This window comes from Blastomyces dermatitidis (assembly GCF_000003525.1).
Source record: "Blastomyces dermatitidis ER-3 genomic scaffold supercont1.1, whole genome shotgun sequence".
NCBI classification, from domain to species: domain Eukaryota; kingdom Fungi; phylum Ascomycota; class Eurotiomycetes; order Onygenales; family Ajellomycetaceae; genus Blastomyces; species Blastomyces dermatitidis.
The window spans coordinates 2945549-2968662 of NW_025544774.1; the positions used below are offsets into that span (position 1 = coordinate 2945549).

General features: G+C 30.5%; 2 protein-coding genes across 2 annotated transcripts; one reads left to right on the forward strand and one right to left on the reverse strand.

The window, feature by feature from the left end:
• Positions 1-5962: 5962 nt before the first annotated feature.
• Positions 5963-6550, reverse strand: BDCG_16123 (uncharacterized protein; the record flags this gene model as incomplete). The annotated part of the gene is made up of 2 exons (XM_045425386.1): positions 5963-6217; positions 6311-6550. The coding sequence occupies 2 exons, from the start codon at positions 6548-6550 to the stop codon at positions 5963-5965; spliced, it is 495 nt and encodes a 164-aa protein (XP_045279147.1).
• A 7151-nt stretch (positions 6551-13701) lies between these two features.
• BDCG_00389 (DNA mismatch repair protein) lies at positions 13702-16779 on the forward strand (the record flags this gene model as incomplete). Its single annotated transcript, XM_045415902.1, has 2 exons — positions 13702-13948; positions 14009-16779. 2 exons carry the CDS (start codon positions 13702-13704, stop codon positions 16777-16779), a joined length of 3018 nt encoding a protein of 1005 aa, XP_045271742.1.
• Positions 16780-23114: the final 6335 nt, after the last annotated feature.

A 23114-nucleotide genomic window follows, 5' to 3' on the forward strand; every position in this document is an offset into this window, starting at 1 on the left:
GCTTAAATTCTATAGTTAAAGAAAGAGTCTCTTCTTCATTTTCATTAATTAACTCTGAAAATGAACTGAATTGAAATAGATTTCTTGATTGAAATGAAAATACTTCTTTAAAGAAAATGTCTTCTCAACTGTACAGACTATACTCACTGATTAAAAATCAATTTTATTCTTTATAAATATTGAAAAACTTGATCATAAGAAGTTATCTCTCTGAAGAGAAAAGCTTGAATCTCTTATAGACTTGTAAATAAGTGAACTATCTAAAGAGAAAGCATATGAACAGTATTTGAAGAGAATTTCTACAATTAATATAAAAGACTCTATTCTGATTTATTCAGATAACTCAAAAAATAAGAATTTGAATAGATAAGACACAGCCATTACTTATACTGAAGATAATATTAATTTTATCTCAGATTTCTGAAATTTAGACTGTGAATATGAAGTCTTTGACACTGAAATATTTACAATAGTGAAAGCTTTCAAACTTATTAAAATAAAATCTCATAAAAGAGAAAATAGTTTAAAAGAGATCTGAATATTTTCTGATAGTCAAGCTGCTTTAAAAAGACTTAGAAATAGTCAGATTTATTATGATAAAATAAATCTTGAACTGATTCTAAACTTCATTTTAAAAATTCAAAAGAGAAGAATATTAAAGCTGATAATTCATCTGCACTGAGTTTCTACTCATATGAATATTCATGACAATGAATTGGCTGATTCAGCTGTAAAAAAGGGTTCAGAATTAAGCAGATCTATTCAAACAATTATGTCCTGGTCTTTTATAAAGAGAAAAATAAAAGAAGAGTATACATTATTCAAGATTTGAAACAAAATCCAAGTGAAAATCTTGTGTAATTAAATGTAAAAAGAAAATATTCTCATCTATAATACAGCTTAAACTAGAATATGACTATTTCAAATCTTATATACAAAGATTTGATGATAGATTTGATTCAATAGAATACTCATTCTGCAATGTAAATCAGAATTCTGAGTATATTATAATGCACTATGCATTATACAATAGTCTCAGAGTCAGATTGAAAGAGAAGTATAATCTAAATCAATTAAATATGAGATTCTTATTCTCAACTAAGACAGGAATTAAATACTTAATAGACTTTCTATCAGAAACTCAAGCAGCTATAAGAAAATGACTGAATTCAGAAATATCTGAATATGAAGAGAAGGAAATTGATCAGATATTATAGTCTGTTAAAACAGCTATATACTATCTTTTGATAATTGATTCTCTCTTTATTTTACTTTACTTTTTTCTTTCTATTCTTTTCTATCTATCTATTTATTATGTCTATCTTTAAGACTGTGTTCTCTTTTCTTTTGTCATGATATTGTCAAAAGGTTTCAAAGTATCAGAAGATGTTAAAATACTGCAATTTGTAAACAGTTTTTGTATTCTGAGCTGGAATTTTCTGATTTTGCATATCTGAAATTGATGAATGTATAATAGTTAACTTTATAGATATAGGAAAAACCCTGAGAACTAAAAGTTCTCAGGTAGATGTCATAGTCTCTAACTGCATACATCTATAATTGAAGAATAATAATAATAATAATAATAATGAACTTGAGTGAAAGATTGAGAATATTCTCAATGAGAGACTCTGTGACTGTGACTGATAATATCTTGTAAAATAAGTCAGTTATAATTATCTGATCTGAACTCTGAGTTCTGTGTTATCTGAGATCACAGCTCTTGAATGATGAAAACTACATATAATCAGAGATGAAAGAGACTAATATGATAAGCTGTATCTAATCAATTATATAGACTATTTTATTATACTTCATAGATTTCTGCTGAAAGCTCTGATTCTCAGTCACTGATTCTCAGCTAAAAATCTATGAAATTTGTATTCTTTCACTCTGAAGCTTCATCATGTACATCACTGTATACATGTATAAATATTCACTTTAATTACTGATTTCTGCACTTTCTCTTTCTTTTTCTTTTCTAATGTTTTTTACTTTGTTATATAAGATCTATAAATATTATACTGATCTATTCAGCGTAGGCCTCTCACAGCAGCTGAGTATAAAATATTTGAAATAGTGTATAAGTTAAATATTAAAACTCATGTTCTTAAGAGCTGATAAGTTTATTATATTAAAATTAATACAAATTGTAATATCACATTCTATAAAGTAAGATAAGTTATTCAAGACTTTTATTAATAAAAAGATATTGATTTCAGTGATATCTATACATCTGTTATTTTCATCTCTATTATTTATACAATACTTACAATTACAGCAGCTAGAAACTGAACTATTTATTAAATTAACTTTATTACAGTATTTTTAAACATGAGTCTTTCACTTAATAAGTAACTCTATATAAGACAGCTGACTAGCTTTAATAATAATATCAGTTATATCTGCTTACTTCTATAATCTCTCTATAGTCTGAAACAGATACTCTATCTATAATTCAATCTTCTTATAAAGTATCTAAAATATATTGATTTCAAGTTCTCTTATTATAATGAGAGTCTCTGATTTAAAAGAGATTCTTAAATCTATCTGACTCTATATATAAATAATATTAAACTTATAGAATTAGATATAAATACTCTTGAATAGATATTCATATAAATTATCAATTAATTCACTGTAAAGCATCTGAACCCTGTCAATTACTACTTAGATATGAAAATTGAAAAGAATAAAAGTAATATTAATCTCTTACAATGTATCTATATTGAATCAATATTAAATAAGTATAAAATGACAGACTGTAAAGCTGTAAGAACTCTTATGAAATCTATATTTAACTTATAATCTGACTCTTACCTCTTTAATAAGTTTAAATATTAATAGACTATTAGATCTCTTTAATATTTCATCATCTATACTTATCTCAACATTTTCTTTATAACTATAAAGCTTATATACTGATTAAGTAAGTTAATACAAGCTTGCTAAGCTATAGTTAAAAGACTCTTTTATTATATTTACAGCACTACAGACTACTTTAGTCAGTATGCAATTTATATAGAAGATCTTAATTTTAAAGTCTATATTAATTCTGATTAAGTAGGTAATACTGATAACTGTAAATTTATATTAAGTCTTCTCATCTGACTAGCTAACAGCTCAATTATATAAAAATTAATTAAAGAGATAATTATAGCTCTAAGTGTTATAGAAGCTGAGTATATATTTATTAATAACAATTTAAAAACTATAATCTGACTATATAGACTACTAATTGAACTTAGATTTCTACTCTCTGACTTTACTGTTTCTCTATATATTAATAATAATGATATAAGTATTATAGTAAATAATAACAACATTATCTGCAATATATACTATATTAATATAAAACATTATTACATCTGTAATACTGCTGTATCTAGTATTATCAAGATTAAATAGATGAATACTACTAATATAACTATGAATACTCTTATAAAAGTATTATTCTTTAAAGTCTATGAAAACACTCTGATTAATATAAAGATTTAAATACTCACAACCTGTAAAACTCTGCAGATATTTTAACATATATAAAATCTAATCAGATTAATATCTCTATACTAATTTTCTTTAATTATTTAACTTTTATTAGTTTTCTGTAAAGTCTTTGATAAAAGACACTATTATTTTTATATATAATATTCTTTCTCTAGTTATAGAATTACTCTGCTGAGTTGTAAATATCTACTTAGTAGAGTATTAATTAAAAAGAGTATCAGATTCTCTCTCTATAGACTGACTACTTTTATATAATAAAGATATTCACTAATCACTTGATAAATATTTATTATATATAAAAAGATCATATAATAGATAGATCTTAATAATATAATTAATTACTGCATTATATCACCTTCATTATTAGCCCTGGTGGCCGAATGGTTAATGCGGTCACTCAGTACCGTCTTGGCGTGGGAAACCAGAGCATGTGAGTTCGAAACCCGCAGAGAATACATTAAATCCGGAACTCAAGCATCTCAGGTTTCTAATAAATACAGAGGTGTACAAATCACTTCAATAAAATTGCTCTATGTTTCTGAGCTGAGAAGTTATTATTGCATGTATTTAATTATCACTTCTTTGTATTTTCTATGTTCTTGTTATCTTGATGTGATCTTAACACCTGTATTTCCTCCTGTATAATCAACACTTAGCCTGTATTTAACATCACGCAAGGACTCATCATAAGCTTCACTTGTATATGAGTATAATGAAAGAATAATAATAATAATAATAATAACCTTCATTATTAAATAATAAAGTAATTATTTCTTAATATTCTTTTAAATGTAAAAAACTAGCAGTTTTACTAATTATTTTATTTATAATAAATCAGTATATGCTTTTATTTTTAGACTAATTTACACATTTTTTAAATCACAGTATAATATCAGTAAATGAGAAATTTTTTATAATTAATAATTTTATAATTTGACTTTAATAATATTTATTTAGTATAATAATTAATTTTTCCTACTTATAATTTATTTACTGTGATTTCACTGTTTATTTATTATTATACTATGATTTACAGTTTAGTAACTATGTTACTAATAGAACAATTACTCTAATCTTTTCTAGTATGAATATTATATGAATCACGTGCACGTGAGATAATCTCTGTAACAATCTTATCTCAGTAAGCTCAAACACTTCTTTAGATATTTTATTACTGTTTTAACACTGAATTAATAATTATATTATGAGCTAATCTCAAATAAGTAATAAGCTAACTCAAATAGTAAAATCAGATTATATAAGTGATAATATCTTACAAAGTATCTGAGAAGAAACAGTTTCTGATTATTAGTAACATAGAAAGAATTTACTCAGTACTCTGAGTATGAAAGAGAATTTCAACTTAACTTCATAAATTCATTATTTCTGTATTATCTTGAAATCTTAGAATAACAATGTTCTTATAATGTACCTGATTTTTATATTCATATCTCAAGTTCTTAGAATAGAAGTATCATCTCAAAGTTGAATAGTGTGTTTTTGAATACAGGAATTTTAATTCAATTCCTCATATAAAAAAAAGCTCTTAGAAATTCTGAGATCAAAAAATATGATCATTTTCAAGAGTATATATCTATCTTAAATATAGATTTTTTTGAAATATTAAAGCAATACTTCTATTCTTCTTCTCTTTAGCTATAAGCTAAGGTGATTTTCAAATCTCAAAGATATGTGAATATATAGTAATAGAAAGTCAAAGTTGAAGAATCTGAAAAATCCTTGTAAATCTCAGGAATCTTCATTGAAGATGAAACTGTTTCTTCTCAGACCCTCTGGTGAGGATTGCTCTGAGCACAGACTTGTATCAAAAGTAGGTTAGTGTCATGCCGGATTAGTTAATAATGCTGCAACCTGTTCAAACCGAGCCAGAGGTCTGAGCCCGCTGAGATAATGGCAACCACGAGTTAAAGGCCGCTCGCTACACATGACATCTCGAGCTTGCCTTACCGGAAAAACGTAGGCTTATTATACGACCGGGTTATGGTTGTTCCGCCGTGCCAGTCGCCGACACCGTCGCCGAACCGTAAAATATAATATAATGATGGATTAGCCGTGGAATCACTGTAAATGAGTTATGAACAGAACAAAATCATCATCATATTAACAATGTCACTGATTCCTATCTATATAATCACTAATTCTAAAAAACATCTCATTCACTAGAATCATTCTCTATTGAAAATCTGCCATGTTTCTCTGTAATTCCTCTCAGATTCTTCAAATCATCTCTATATCATTGTCATTATTTCCTGTCATATTCACATCAACATTTATTTCAGAGAACTTGCAAATTGATGTTGAAGTTTGTAAAGAGTCAGTGTCAATGATCATTCACTGTTTAAGAGAGAGGATTTCAGAGAAATCAGAAGTCATGTATTTATTCATCTATATCATTATCAACTTCTGTATAAATCTGAGAATCATTTCACTGATTCTAACTTATCTTTTCACTGAGAATGTCAAGAGTTTCAGTGCTGCTCATAGTCAGAGAATCAATCAGAGTCAGAAGATCAGAGAAGAAAGAAAAGAGAGAATCAACAGCAGTAGTAGAGATATCAGTGAGAGAGACAGAAAGAGAATTATTATTATTATCAAATTTCTCATCACTACTGCTGCTGTTGCTGACTGTAACTGAATTCTTATCAAGATAATCTGTGAGTCTCTGAACATGCTTCATTGTTTCATACATCTTAATAATAATACAGCTAGCTTCAGTATTGATATTATTTATCAAATTTATAAGATTCTTCATCACTGATTTTTATTCTTCAATATAACTGACTATCATTCTCAAAAGCTCATAATACACTTCAAGCTTGATAGTTTCAATGTTAAGTTTTATCTTTTTAATCATGATTTTCTTCTTTTCTGCAGCAACTTTTTTCTTTTCAATTTCTAATTTCATTCTTTCAATATTCAACTTAGTCTTCTTAATCTCAATTTTAGCTTTTTCAGCAGCACTGATAATGATATTCAGAGCTTTCAGAGCAATAGTAACACTTTTCATGCATTGAGCTTTCATTTTCTGTTAGTGAGTTTTAACTTTCTTGATCTATTTTAAAAGATTCTTCACTGATTTCAACATAGCTCTCTTTATTATTTTCTTGAAATCATTCAATATAGAAAGATAAAAGTCATGAGTTCAGATCAGATTATTAACTTATTCTTTTAATTCTTCAGAGATAATTGCACATTTCTTTTTCTCATAATTGTAATTTATATAAGACTTTGAGCTTCTCTTCATCTTATCACAAGCAGCATTCAAATAACAGAGAAAAATATACTCAATATAGTACTTGTATATTATTTATTTATCAGACTGCTTTATCAGAGTATTTAGACAGCTGCTTACTTTCTTCTCTTGAGTCTTTGCAGCAGCAGCATGAGTATACTTGAAGATATTGCTTATTATTTTAATACTGCTGCTGTTGTTATCACTGTGATTGATACTGCTACTATTATTGTTATTACTGTGATTAATGCTGATGTGATGAATTACTAATATTCTTGATATACTACACAGATAAGATATCTTGATTAGAACTTTTCTGATTAAAAGCTTTCTATTATAACTGACAGAATACTAACTGAGCTGAGAGATGAAGAAGAGCAGAGTAAGCTGAGTGAACTGAAAATGATCTTTACAGTGTATTATTGTTGTAAGAAGAAGAAAGAAGAAAAGAAGAAAAAGAAAAATGTGAGTCTTTATATATATTGTTAATTCATCTTTGCAGATTATCATACAATGAATGTAAATACTTTTATATTTCATCTCTGAGTGCAATCAGCATATCTGACAGATTTCATTCATATCTTAATACTTTTTGTGCAGGCTATCACTGATTGAATTACAGCTATTTTGAATACAAAATCATTTCTATTAACTAGGAATAAGTGTTCAATGCACTGTCAGAAATATATCTACAGAATTCAAGATTTTCTGATACAGTGAAATCAGCAAATTCTATACAAATTACAAGATAGAGAATATAACAACTTTCTTCAGTAAATATCAAGACAGATATATTCTAATTATGTGTATTAAAGTATATATTAACTAATTTATATATAAAACTCATAGAAAACTAAATATATTGAAATATAAATAGATTGTGTTGAAAATCTCTACATCACTGATCTGTCTTTCACTGAAAGTGTTTCTGAAAATTTGATCTTTTTTCACACCTTATCTCATGCATCTTTCATCAGATGTCTCTTTTTTACTGTCAGAGTATTCTGAATTGTCTCAGTAAAGTTATCTCTGACAATTTACTGATATTCAGAAATATCATTTATCAGATCTCAGAATGTCAGAATATTTTATCATTGCAGCATAGCTGTGATGGAATTTTCATTTATATCAGCATCATCAAATATTTTGACCTGAGTTATAAGATTGATATATATCTCTATTTTTCAGAATCAGTTTCTAGTTTTTCAATCTGAAGTTTTCAATTCAATATCTTTAACTAATGAATATTCAACTTACATTTCATATATCATTGTTCTCACTCAGAGAATCAATCAAAGTCAATGATTCTCTACACTCAGTAAAAAACCAGAAAGAACTTTTCAGTGATAAATAAATCACAGAAGTATTCAAAGATAGTTGATTCTTTATAACAGTTATATAATTCAAATATCACTGAACTTTCTCTACTCTTTGCCTTCTCTCATTGAATATGATTTTATATTAATAAATGATTAGCTAAGTTGATCAAAAAAAATTTTAATATTTCACTGAAAAGTTGATATATTTACTAAAATCTAATACTACTTGTCTTCATTTCTTTAAGAGTTCAGAACTTTCATGTTTTAATCACATTCAGTATTATCATTCTGCTGAATGAAAAGATGTATGATATTTTATTCTTTATTTTTATCACACTTGCAACTGTTCAATTCAAATTATCTTTATTAAAAGAAAGAAAATACATTCATTTTGTCTTCAGACACAGACACTGCTCTGTCAGTCAAATTTCCTTCTTATACCTTTCTGTATTCAGATGCCAGGTTCAGCAACACCTTTTTAACAGACTGCTTGATGTCAGTGATGAGTTTGACTTCTTCTCATCTGACTGATATTCATCATTACTATCATTATGTTCATTCTATATTCAGATATATTAATATCAGATTTCTTTTGAAATCAGCAATTTGTCTCATTAAATCTATCAGATGAAAGAGTTCAGAGAGATCTAGTAGAGCAGAATTCATGACAATGTTCATTTTCAGAATCTTGATAAAACTCTGATAAATTTGTGATATGAATTTTAACAAATTGCAGGAATATAATTTTGAAACAAAGAAAGTAGTTTGATTATTAATATTAAATTGATATAGATTGTCACTGATTGCAGCTCTTATTAATATATTTCTTTTTAATAATTCAACCTCATCTCTTTATTTTATCAAGACTGCTCATTCACTTCATTTATATCTTTTCAACTACACAACTTTTTTCTACAAATCATATCAGAAAGTAAAATGTTACATCTATTTAATTAAAATCTGAAACACTATCTGCTATCTGTCTCTAGACAAGAATCTGGGAATGATCAATCAGAATTTCAATCTCAGAGCTCTCTTTTCTTAGAAACTGTAAATAAAGATTTCACTGAAAGTAATTTCAATAATGATGCTTCTGATGAAGAAGCATTACTATTTTCAGTAAGTTTATCACTTTTAATGTCTCTATTATTATAAAAACTAACATTCTCTAAAGACAGAGTCATATAATGAGAATGCTGCTGATAATGTTGAGTATATTGAGTGACTTTTGAAAGCAGCTGCTAAGAAGAATATTTCTGAAAATGATGATTAAGAGAATTCTGATGAGTCAGTCACTGATAATATTGAAATGCCAGCTGCTGATGCAATTACTGTTACTATTACTGATCAATTTATTGATTCTGATTCAGCAATTGATATATCTCACAAACACAGTAACTTTGAAATGAATTCATTTATTCTGACAATGAGACTCTGGGTCAAAGAGTCAGATATTTCCTGAAAAAACTACAAATTATTAATACAAATTCTGTGTTTATTGAAGAATACATCACTGATAAGTCTGCTCTCAGAAGATTTCTCAACTCTGAAAAAGCAATGCAGAGCATAATTTTCAATTTTATCAGTTAAGAAAACCTCAATTTCAATAGTGTCATTAATATAAATATCAACTCTGAGTTCTGCTCAGAAAAATCTTGCTGAATCCTTCATAAGATTACTCTACTTTTAAAATTTTATTCTCTTGATATCTGCTCTTCTCAAATCCTCAACTTTTCAGCAACAAATGCATATAGAAATGATAGAAATTGTCAACAATCTCACAGAGTTATAACAATCTCACAGTTGAGAAAGCTCAGTTAAATATTATTCTGATAACTTCATATAATATTCATCAAATAAACCTATTTTTTCTTCTGATTTTATTCAGTATCAGTGTAGAAATCTCAAATACTTTTACAAATCAGAGTTGAATGATATATCTCACATTGAAAGAGTGTATTTTATCAGATATAATCACTGACATTCAGATATGAGATCTCATATAATAGTTCTGAAAGTTTAAGAAGCTATTCACTATACTTCACAGACTGCACAAAGATTATCATTCTTGAATTCATTATTTAGTCTCTTCAAAATAATCACAATGAAGAATGAGATAAAATATATCTTAATTATTCAAGTTCTCAATCAACTTAATATTTATATGAATATAGTATTTGAATCAGGTTCTGATCTGCTGGTATATGAGAGTCAAGATCAGTATTTTCTTCATCAGATCATAAGGATCAAAACTGAAGTTATTAAGATATAATTATATTACAAATCTTTGCTGATTCAGACTGAGTTGAAAATTGCAGTATATGAATAAGATCTTTTGAAAAGTATATTTTATTCTGATATATAAGTTATTTCCCTGTCATATCAATTATTTATTAATGAATTTGATTTATATTGAAACATGTATCAAAGCTTGATGAGTTTTTATTTGATTCCTGCACTGAGCACTGTTAAGTGCTTAAAATAAAACAATATTTTTATTCTAATCTTTGATTCTCATAGTATCAATTTTTCTGATACAGTTACTGCATTGTCATATGACTTATCTACATTGAATTGTGAGAGGATTATGATGAATATTGATGAAAAAAAGATGAGAGTGATTGCATCTTGTATTACATTTCTTGAAGATATGTCATAGTAAAATAGTAACACAGAGATTAAAGAATCAACAATAAGAAAATCATATTAAAACTGCTTTATCAATAATAAGAATTGACTGAATCTGAACTATAATCTACATAATAACAGTCAATTTCACTATCATATATAATATCTTCAGGCTAAACTGAATGATCTGTCAAATTCCACACATAGATAGACTGACCGTGTGACCGTGTCTGAGACCAGGACCAGAATTTTTGATAGTCTCATTGTCAATTTGACAGATCCCATTACACGGTTCTAACATTAGATAGTAGTCCCATACTGTCCCAGTGGGACTTACTGTCTACTCTTGTCACATTTTCCAAATGGGATCATGATTTCCACTTCTCAATTTAAATTATTTTTATTGCTTTAAATGGCTTTAAATCTCATTTGAGTGTTACCAAAAAGCGTTACTTTTTAAAAAATTAAAAATAGTCTAAAAAAAACCTTAAAATGTCTAAAAATAGTAACTTTATGCCAAGAATGGGACTAAATGGGACCAAATGAGACCACTTTCTCATTTTTTTCAAGTCATGGTCCCATTTTAAAATCTGATATATAGTCACTTTGCATGTTTTTTTGATAGCCAGTCCCAGCGGGATTCACGCCAAGAAATGTATGGGATCAGACCAAATGGAACTAAATGTGAAATTCATGGTTCCGGCGGCCAGTCTACACACAGAGATCAAATGTGTCAAGAGTAAGAAATGATATCACAGACTGTATCTCTTTTTCAGATATATCTAAGTTTGAATTTGATCTCTTTTTTCTCATCTGATTCATATCATAGTGAGTTCACTGATATATCAGAGATTTCATACTCATTGCTGATCAGTACTGTCTTATCATTGTATAATCAGTTAGAATACTTTCAAATATTGTAGATATTCTCTTTTTCTCACAGTTAAAATTGTCTGCAGTCATCAATCACTCATCTCAAGAAGTATCAGCTTCAAGAACATGCTCAAGCTTCAATCATTATATCTCTTATCTTGTGATGTGAGCTTAGAGAGAAATGACTCAGTTCAGTAATCAAGTAGATTATTTCTGTAGCATTTTCAGCATCAAATCAATTATCTATTAATCTTATTATTCAGATATATGCAGTCATTATAAGAAGTAATAGTCTATTGATGTCTCAATCATCAAGAGAAAATAATTCTGAAGTGACTTATTAAATTATACTGAGAGCTCACTGATAACTATAATTTCTTATTGAAGTAGCAGTCAGAGCAGCAGTAATATTTAAGTCATCTCAAGCTAGTTCAGTTATTAGTCATCAGTCATCTCCTGCTTCAACTATGAGTACTGTCATCATGCATATCAGTGATTATATAAAAAAAACAAAGCTTATATAATATATAAAGAGATAGCTAAATATGTATATTAATTTACACTATATTAAGCAGATTAAAGAATATACAGTATTCAATAACTGTAATATTCTGATAAAAGAGAACAAGTATCAGAACTACAAGAATCTAATACAGTGAATAAATTATCAAGATATAAAAAAGACACTGCTCTTACAGAAGAGCTTTCATCAAACTTTATAACTAGTATTAAGAGATTTCTTTGACAGCTCTAATATATGTCTGACACAGAAGATTCAAGATTTATATACAGTTTATTCAGCACTGTTTAATAATCTACTGAGAATAAATAAAGAAGCTGAAGATAAGAATAATGATTTATCAAACTACTCTGTTAAATTAAAGTTAATAAAAGATTATATTACTCTGAAGATTTTTGATTATCTATCATTAAGTAAGATGTTAGAGAAAGTTAATATATAATTTATAAATCTCTTTAAGCTTGAATTACTTCATTTATTTCTTAATAAGCTATAAGAATTCTATAATATTAATTGAAATAAGTTCTCAGTTTTGAAATCAGATCATTATTCAATACTTTTCTATAATAAGTTAACATTCTCAGTTCAGTATATCTATTTAATTAATTAATCAATCAATCAGTTATTGACTTACTAATATATAAATCAGAAATCATGTTCACTGAATCTCTCTCATGAAAGAAGATATCATTCAATATCAGAGAGCAGAGCTTGATCAGATTACAATTATATTTATTTATAAAATGAGAGAAGTTAAGTGAATTTTCTTTACACTTATTTCTCTATATCATGTTATACATGATCATCTACTGAATCTGCTGATTTTATAAGAGAATTCTGATAATTACACTATTATCAGACTGTCAGCAGTTCAAAAGACAGCATTGTATGATATTTCAATACAGAATAGTAATGAAAATGATGATTATTTAATGTATAAGTCTCAAGTAACAAGATATTTGTATTGCAATTGAGATATCTCATTTCTTTAGATAGATAATTGATCAGATAACTAGCTTAATAGTATATTGATTTTGCTGACAGAATAGTATACAGTGTCTCATAATATCTTAGTAGTATTCTGATAATGACATCTGTCAATTACACAGTTACTGAGTAGTGTCATGATGATGTTAGAAAGTTCTGCACTGTCTCAACACCATCTTGACATTTAATATTCAGTGATATGTTGCTGAATATAATGGTGGAACATGTGTTACAATCGGCGACACGTGACACGGGTGGAATGGTGGATCCACGGTGTAATCACTGTAAATTAACCCTACGTTCTTCCCGTATGGTGGCTGACATTGGTGTCCCGGCACGGGGTTAGAAACTTCCAACATATCTGGTCCACTTTTTTCTGCTGATCCTGCCTTTTATTCGGTATTATACTATGGGAAACATACCTGGACGACCTTGCCGCTTCCTTTTCTGTTCCTCCGACAGTTCTGGTTCTTCTTTAAGGAAAGAAAGCAGGAAACTCTTCCTCGTTGTATTGCCGACCGGATACCTATGTACCTAGACGTATCAGGGTAGAGTCAACGAAAACCCTACTAGGGATCTAGTACTTCTACAGCCACACCTGGCCCCTGTTTGCCATGGACGAGCGAATTCAGTCCATCCGACCTCTTCCCTCCGGGGTGGTCGCCAAGTTGAAGTCCTCAATCGCCATATCAAATCTCAATGGAGTGGTCTTGGAACTTCTGAAGAATTCGTTGGATGCTAGAGCCCAAACCGTATCGATCAACGTAAACTTTCAAAGAGGTGGCTGCGCTGTGGAAGATGACGGGCAAGGAATATTGCCTGCTGAGTTCATGGAGGGGGGCAATCTTGCCAAACTTCATCGTAAGTGGCTCTTCACAATGAGACCTTCTATATACATCTTGCGCTAACGAAAACGTGCAGATACGTCTGGATTCAACAGTCCACATCAGGTGTATGGCCGGAAAGGCGCATTTCTTGCGTCTCTTGTGTCACTTGCTTTGGTTACAATAACCTCTCACCACGAATCTGCATCAACGACAAATACAGTGGTATATCACCATGCAAAATCGATCTCCAGGCTAACACCCGCCCCATTGCAACATGAGCTCGATTCGCGCGACCATGGGACTAGAGTTACGGTTACGGACCTTTTCGGGAATTTTCCTGTCCGCGTTAAGCATCGAGCGTTATCTCTGAGAACCAGTCAGGATCTAGATAGAGAATGGGGCGACTTGAAACGCATGCTTACAGCCATACTTCTTGCTTTCCAGAAACCCGTAAAACTTGTGGTATCAGATGCAACGAAGACAAGGCAACTTGTTTTTCGAGCAAGTAGGTCGCAGTATGATAAATCTTCTGGGCCGCTCGACTTGGGTCGAATTCGTCGGATTTTGATGCATGCTGGCTATGTCATGCCAGGGGATTTTCAATCTTGGGTTACTGCCTCTGCTCTGATGTCGGGGATTGAGATTCAGTCTGCAATATCCCTCCAACCTGCTCCAACAAAGGAAGTCCAGTTCATCTCCTTTGGAATAAATCCGATATTCTCTCAGTCTAATATGAACGTCTTGTATAAGGAGGTCAATAGATTATTCTCTCATTCGAGATTTGGAGTTATTGATGATCCACCAGTTATTACGGACGGACTAGGAGGACTTAATCTGCAGGGTGACGACAAAACAAATGATCCGAAAGCGTCCAGCGGAAGAGAAAAAAGTATTAACAGATGGCCAATGTTTTATATTCGAATAGGGCTACAAGAATGTGATGATGCTATCGATAAAACGGACGACCTTGCCGAACGTAACAACAGTCTCCAATCAGTTTTAGATGTTCTGGTAGCCATGATACGACAGTTTCTGGAAGAGTACCATTTTCGACCTCGGTCAGGAACAGGTACCAAAAGGAGTCGCCAGCCTCAATCTCCGACAAGCCCAGTAGAGCGTCAAGTTGTAAAGCGCCCCAAGAGCGCTGCCCCAGCGTTCCTTTCACCCCTTGCGTCTACTGGAATTCACAAAGGTAGTGGGAACACCGAAGAACTATTTAACACCTGTATCAGACTTCCTCGTGCTGCCCACGCTCTAAACCCTGCGCACCCTAAGAACAAAGCTTTTGGAAGCTGGTCACGGATTAAAAGCAGTCGCGATAGCGGATTTGACGAGATATGGTCTGGCTTGCCCCGCGGAAAAAGCCCTTTTATCTCGAATGCTTCCACGAAAAATCAAGTAGAGCATGATAGAAGTTGCTCATACTCGTCTTCTCCAACTCCTGATCAATCTGGTGAACTCTCAGATAGCCACGATGTCCGTCATTTCGCGAAGCCTAGCAGCCCAGATGACACTGGGGATCTAGGCCTACAGGGCGTCGAAAAGGAACACAATGATGGATCCCCAGACGAGGCTATACGTTGGGTGGATCCTATCACGAGAACAGCAATATCAATTAACAGCAGAACGGGCCAGACTATTCTGAACCAAGGCCGGCCGTTTACCTCGTCTCGAGATGGGATTCAAAAGCCAGGGTCCTTTGATCGCCATAGTTGTTCAGGAAACTTGGTGTCACATCCTAATTTGTGGATTGATACATTCCTTAAAGAATGGAATAATCCAATATTCCAGCAATCGGAGCAACCAGTCACAACGGCGTTTCAGGTTCTAGGTCTGCATTCTGGCAGCTCAAGGAAACATTTCCTGTCAGGAACTGGAGATTTTGGGTTTATGCCATCTTCATCTAGGTTCACTAGCCGGTTGACCAAACAAGGGCTTCAGAATGCGCAATTGATCGCTCAAGTGGACAATAAATTTTTGCTTTTGAAACTGCCAGCTTCCAGCGAGGAAACCAACGCCGACCGCCAGCAAAACCTTGTTCTCGTGGACCAACATGCTGCCGATGAAAGATGTCGAATTGAGCAACTTTTTGTAGAGCTTTGCGGTACTGCAGCTACGACATCAGATCCATCGTCATTCTGTCAAAATCGAGGAAATACATCGTCCTTACCGAAGCCAATTTCATTCCAGGTATCGCCTCAGGAAGGTGAATTGCTAAAATCGCATTCTGACTACTTTGAATTTTGGGGCTGCTATTATACATTGTCACCTAGTGAAAGAGATTATCACACGGTTACGATCGACAAGGTTCCGACGCTTATCGCGGAGCGCTGCAGAGTAGAGCCTAAGCTTGCCATAGATCTTCTTCGGAATGAAATTTGGGAACGAAAAGATCATGGAAGAAAAGATCGGAAGCTTCCCCCCCAAACGCTATGCTCTGGCATCCCAGAAGCCGGTAATTCTGAAAAATCACCAAACGACGAAGTACAACCTACCATTGCCCGCCACTCTTGGTTGGAGCTTATTAGTGACTGCCCCAAGACTATTATTGACCTACTCATCTCGCGCGCGTGTAGAAGCTCGATCATGTTCAACGACTGCCTGAGTCGGGTCGAATGCGAAAATCTAATCTCTAGACTTGCGGTGTGCGCCTTTCCTTTTCAGTGCGCTCATGGGCGCCCGTCAATGATTCCAATTGTGAACTTGGGTTCTATTTCCTCATCTGATGAAAGGTGTACCAATGAAGCCCTCTCAGCTTTTGACTTTATATCTCGTTTTGGAAATAATTCTGGTAACGCCCCGGCAATCAACTTGGATTTGCCCTTCATGGAAGCCTTCAAACGGTGGAACCCTGATGCTACATAGTGTATAGATCATTCTATTTTGGACTTCGCTGTTTGCGTTTTCTTGGGCCCTTGTCATTTCAAATATCTTGGTGTAATTATGGTATATGATTTGTATTTTTATTTTTGGAGATACAAGTTTATCTTCTTGGAAGCCCAAGTTGACAGCATGTACTGGGACATCCTGGCCACTGTTATGGCACGAACCGCTAAAGGATACAGAGCTGGGCGAGGGATGATGGTACCCTGTGCATTCAGATTTGAGTATATTTACCGAAACCCCATCACGCTCATCTTTTCTCGAAACCGTTATCTGAAATGGCGCACACTCATTAACTATCCCTTTGTATTGTAAAATCTACGTCAGCCATATCTGTTAGCATTCATTGAGTAGTGCAACCATGACGAGAAATTGGATCATGAATGCCCGACCCCTATTCTGAAACATCATGAAGTGCTAGATTGTAGCAGAGAAAACCAAAGCTGTACCGCGTAAAGTTGATTGAAAAGTTGCTGGCTTGTGGGAAGTTATATGGTGGAAGGATTAATATGCCAGGACATGTGACCTGACACCCCCCACTCATCAGAGTAACTATACGGAGGGCGCTATCAACAGAATTGCGCCTCAGATTCAATTTTTACAGCTAAGAAGCACCACCATGTTTTAATGAGTAATTACATTTAGCTTCAAATCACCCTGCACTCTATTTATATGAGATTGCCATGTATTATGAATTGATTTCCCTTTGTTCTCAAATATCTCATCTCTAATATCTAGACTGGCAGCCGGGACTATAAATTTCATGTTTAATCTCATTTGATCTGATTCCATACATTTCTTGATATGAATTCCACTGGGACTAATTATTAAAAAAACATGCAAAGTGACTATTCATCAGATCTCAAAATGAGATCATGACTTAAAAAATTAAGAAAGTAATTTCATTTAATCTCATTTAATCTCATTCTTAATATAAAGTTACTATTTTTGAATATTTTAAGGTTTTTTTTAGATCATTTTTAATTTTTTAAAAAGTAGTACTTTTTGATAACACTTAAATAAGATTTAAAGTGATTTAAAGTAATAAAAAGAATTTAAATTGAGAAGTAGAAATCATAATCTTATTTAAAAAATATAATAAGAGTAAATAGTAAGTCTCACTGAGATAGTATAAGACTACTATTTAATCTTAAAACTGTGTAATGAGATTAATTAAATTGATAATAAGATTATTAAATATTTTGATTCTGATCTCAGACATAGTTATATGATCAGTCTATTAATATCTTATCTATCAATTTTATATATTATTAACTACTGTTATTATTACAAAAGCTCTTATGATAGCTCTTAAATCACTCTATTTTAACAAGTTAAATGCTGAAATCACAGAAATAACTTATATCTCAAGAAATTAAATCAACTGTATATATAAACGTGTAATTTAACACAGATTCAATTCTGAACTGACTCATATTATACTTTACAATGAATAGCTTTGAGATACTCTCAAATCTGACTTATCAACTCTGAGAAATCATAGTATTAAAAATGCTATTTTTGTGTAACATGGCGGAACTGAAGAGGTGACTAGTCAGCGGCTTCATGTAGAAGTAGTTGTTTAAATAGCTGTATAAGTGAGCTTGACTATCTTGCTTAAATAGCAAGCTCATGAGCTACAGAGTTATTGCAAGAATATCATAGATATAGTACTTAGTATGCTAAGAAGATTGTATGAGAAATGCAGTAACTCTTGTACATTATCTGTAGAAAAATAAATCACTGACTTCTTTGATAAGAAGTCAGCATCTAGTTATTCTATATAAATAATAAGTGAATACTTCTCTTCTATTTCATGAGTGAGAATAGCTGAAGTAATATCTCAGCAGTGTCTCACTATTATAAAAGAGTAATTTACTGATCTTATATAGAAGTAGAATTCTTATATATTTATTAATTAAATCTTTCTATAGTATATCTGAATAATGTCATAGAGTGGTTAAAAACTGATTTAAATAGTCTTCAGAATGAATGAAATTATCTGCAAAGAAGTAATAAACTATATAAAACTGTAACAGAGTCTTGATATTGCTAAGAATATAATAATACTCTTCTCTTTAAGAGTATAGTTCTGATACATTCAAGATTATCAGATTAGAAATTATCTTTGTTGTATAATAATAATTATTAACTGATTTAATAGTGTGTGTACTGTGTATAATATAAAGAAATAGATGAGTTTCTCTACTGACTGTGTAAATCTTCTTTTTCTCATCGCTATTCAAACTGAATATTTGATAAGTATATTTCTTATATATTAATTTGAAATGTGAAAAATGTAGTTAATAAGTGACTTATAGATCTTCTCTTATATTCTCATTCTATATATAAAATTCCTTACAAAAGTGATGTCTTTTAGAGACAAAGTTAATAGTAGTGACAGGATTTTTTGAAATAATTTGTTTTTTCTTATGATATATTTTTCTTCTTTTCTCTTATCTGTAATAGTAAGTGTATGAAAGCATCATTCTTAAAAGATAATAAGAGACTTATTCTGATACTTTCTAGTAATTAAATATCTTCATAATATGACTGCAGTCTTCATGACTATCAAGAAAGTCAGGTTGAAGACAGAGACAGTATTATTAATAAATCACAGAAGTACTGCTCTTATTATCATATCTTCTTCTTCTTCTGCATCTCTTGCAGCTGTGATGATAGCAGCTATATCTTGTAGTGAGATGTTATCTCTTCTGTCAGTTGATGTAACAGTGTCTGATTCTTTCTCTACTCACTTTATCACTGTTATGACACTGTCTTCTTCTCTTCATCAATATAATAATGTATGATCTCATGTGATCATTAAGAGAGAATCTCAGAGAGAGCTTGATTTCAGAGACAGTGACTGAGAAGAGTTTAATTTATAGTTTCTCTTCTATAAAATATCTGAGTTCTGCTCAGAATACTGCTGAGTTGAGTCTGCAGAGTTTCACAGTTTCTTTATCTTCTCTCTATGAAGAGGCTTCAGTGTAGTCTCTGACTGATATTATTATATATCTACACTACACTAAGTAGCTGAAGAAAGAGAAGATTTTATATATCTATCTCTTCTCTCACTTCTATTATTTTTATTATACTTGTAATTAGACTGACCGTGTGACCGTGTCTGAGACCAGAATCAGATTTTTTGATAGTCTCATTATCAATTTAACTGATCTTATTACACAGTTTTAACATTAGATAGTAGTTTTATACTGTCTCAGTGAGACTTACTCTCTACTCTTATTACATTTTTTAAATGAGATCATGATTTTCACTTCTCAATTTAAATTATTTTTATTGCTTTAAATGTCTTTAAATCTCATTTAAGTGTTATCAAAATGTGTTACTTTTTAAAAAATTAAAAATAGTCTAAAAAAAACCTTAAAATGTCTAAAAATAGTAACTTTATACTAATAATGAGATTAAATGAGATTAAATGAAATCACTTTCTCATTTTTTTCAAGTCATGATTTCATTTTAAGATCTGATATATAGTCACTTTGCATGTTTTCTTAATAACTAGTCTCAGCAGAATTCATGCCAAGAAATGTATGAGATCAGATCAAATGAGATCAAATATGAAATTCATAATCTCGCCGGTCAGTCTACTTGTAATAATAACTCTTGTCTCTCTGTAAGTAATAACTACTATAGACTGGCCGCCGGGACCATGAATTTCACATTTAGTCTCATTTGGTCTAGTCTCATACATTTCTTGGCGTGAATCCCGCTGGGACTGGCTATCAAAAAAACATGTAAAGTGACTATATATCAGATCTTAAAATGAAATCATGACTTGAAAAAAATGAGAAAGTGGTCTCATTTGGTCCCATTTAGTCTCATTCTTGACATAAAGTTACTATTTTTAGACATTTTAAGGTTTTTTTTAGACTATTCTTAATTTTTTAAAAAGTAACACTTTTTGGTGATGCTCAAATGAGATTTAAAGTCATTTAAAGCAATAAAAATAATTTAAATTGAGAAGTGGAAATCATAGTCTCATTTGGAAAATGTGACAAGAGTAGACAGTAAGTCTCACTGAGACAGTATGAGACTACTATCTAATGCTAAAACCGTGTAATGGGATCAGTCGAATTGGTAATGAGACTATCAAAAAATCTGGTCCTGGTCTCAGACACGGTCACACGGTCAGTCTAAACTACTATATAAGAAGATATTATATTAATTCTGATAAGAAGTTCAGATGCTTAAGTAGTACAGAGTAAGAGTTTCAGAGCTTTAAGTGTTTATACATTCTGTTAAGACTGAGAAGATCTCTCTAACTTATCAGTAAAAGAAGATCAAGATGTAAATCTCTGAGATAAAAAAATATCTCAGAATGACTCATCTTAAGAAGAGATTGATCAGTGTTACTATTAGAAGTACTACAGAGATAAATCACTGATTAAAAAGAATCTCACTTTAATTAAAGCAGATATCTGAGATGCTTTATAAATTGATAAGTTAATACTTTATTATATATCTCTCATACTCTTCTGCAGCACTGCAGTACAAACTTCACAGTAGATAAAGATATCAGTATCAGAGACTTTAACAGTGGAGAATAAGTTTAATAAGAATATGTTTATTAATAACTAGACTCTGAAATCTCTCTTTTTACTTTTTCTACAGATTATAACTCTATTAGAATAGCAGTGATCTGTAGATTGATAATATTAATCTCATTAATTTTAAATATTTCTTTTCTTTCATATTAACTGCTTCAGAAATTTTACACTTGTATAGTCTCATTAAACATCTAAAAAATTCTTTGAGAGAAAATAGAAGAAGAGTACTACAGAGTTTATAAGATATCAGCTCATTATTGTAAGATTATCTCTAAAACACTCTTTATTAAGAAAAATAAAAAGTCTTAAGTAGTATTTCTTTCTCAATATCTCTGATATATAATAAGACAGTCTCTTCTAGCTATGTTATAGCTTGTAATTAGACTGACCGTGTAACCGTGTCTGAGACCAGAATCAAACTTTAGAGTTATCATATTGTCTAAAAGTATTACTTCTGATCATGATTTGTGTTCATTACATTGATCTCAAATTGCATTATTTTAAATGTTAAAGGTCTCAGATTCACTTTTCAAATAAAAATCTAGTCTTAGATAAAGAATATGTTTGAATTCTTAGTTAAATTTTCATTCTGATCTCATTATTAAGAATGGCATTAAATGAGATTATAAAATCATTTCTCACTTACATAATATTATAACATAGTACTTATTTGTTGAAAATTCAATAGAGAGTTATCAAATATTATTACTTTTCTAAATATAGATTATAATTCATATAATTTTAATAATAAAAAAAATATAAAATACAAAAAAAAAATTAAAAAAACAAAAAACAAAACAAAAACAAGAAAAAATCAGAATGAAAAAAAAGAAAGAAAAAAAGAAAGGAAAAAGAAAAAAATAAAAAATAAAAAGAAAAAAAATCAAGATCACAGAGCTGCAGTACTCTTAAAATACTTACTTCTCAGAGTCTTTATAATGTTTATTATTAACTGTGTATTTCTCATAGTGAGAGTAATATAACTGTGATAAGTTATCATCTTAATATTATCTAATAAATAATTAGTATATATCTGTATAAATATGAATAATTAGAAAATATATACTTAAAAAGTGTGATTAGAATGAACTCTGCTGCTACTTGAATAGTATTAAGAATAGAATACTGAAATTAATAATTTCTCTTATTAATTTCATAGATAAGATATATGAAGATAGTCTTAAGAAATATAAGATCTCTCAACTTCAGATAAAAACAGATCTTACAGAGAGACTTTACTTTCATAATATCAGAAACTGAGTGTTATTACAAAGTATTACTTTTATATAATATATATACACTTAGTGCAGTAATTCACTCTCTCTATATATAACTGAGAGTTATAGCTTTCTTACATTACACAGCTCTCTCTGAGATGCTGCTGCTAGTTTACAACTTATACAGTCTCTCAGTTTAGTATACACTGCATATATACAGCTCTGTATACTGAGACTGTGTTGATCATTATAATCTGATATAGTACTCACTTTTCACAGGTCATATTTCATTTGAGAAGAGAAGAGAAAAGATGCAACTATTATTTTATTAAAAAGAGATGAATAATTAGTAATATTAAATATAAGTTAATTCTTCTGTATTTAAAATTTGATTAGTCTATACTTCTTAATTTGAGAGTTTCTAAGAGTGTTTTAATAGTTTTCATATCAGCTTGAACTTAGTGATGAGTTAAGAAAGAAGAGAAAAGAGAGAAGAAAGAAATGAGAAGAACTTATCTTTATAATATAA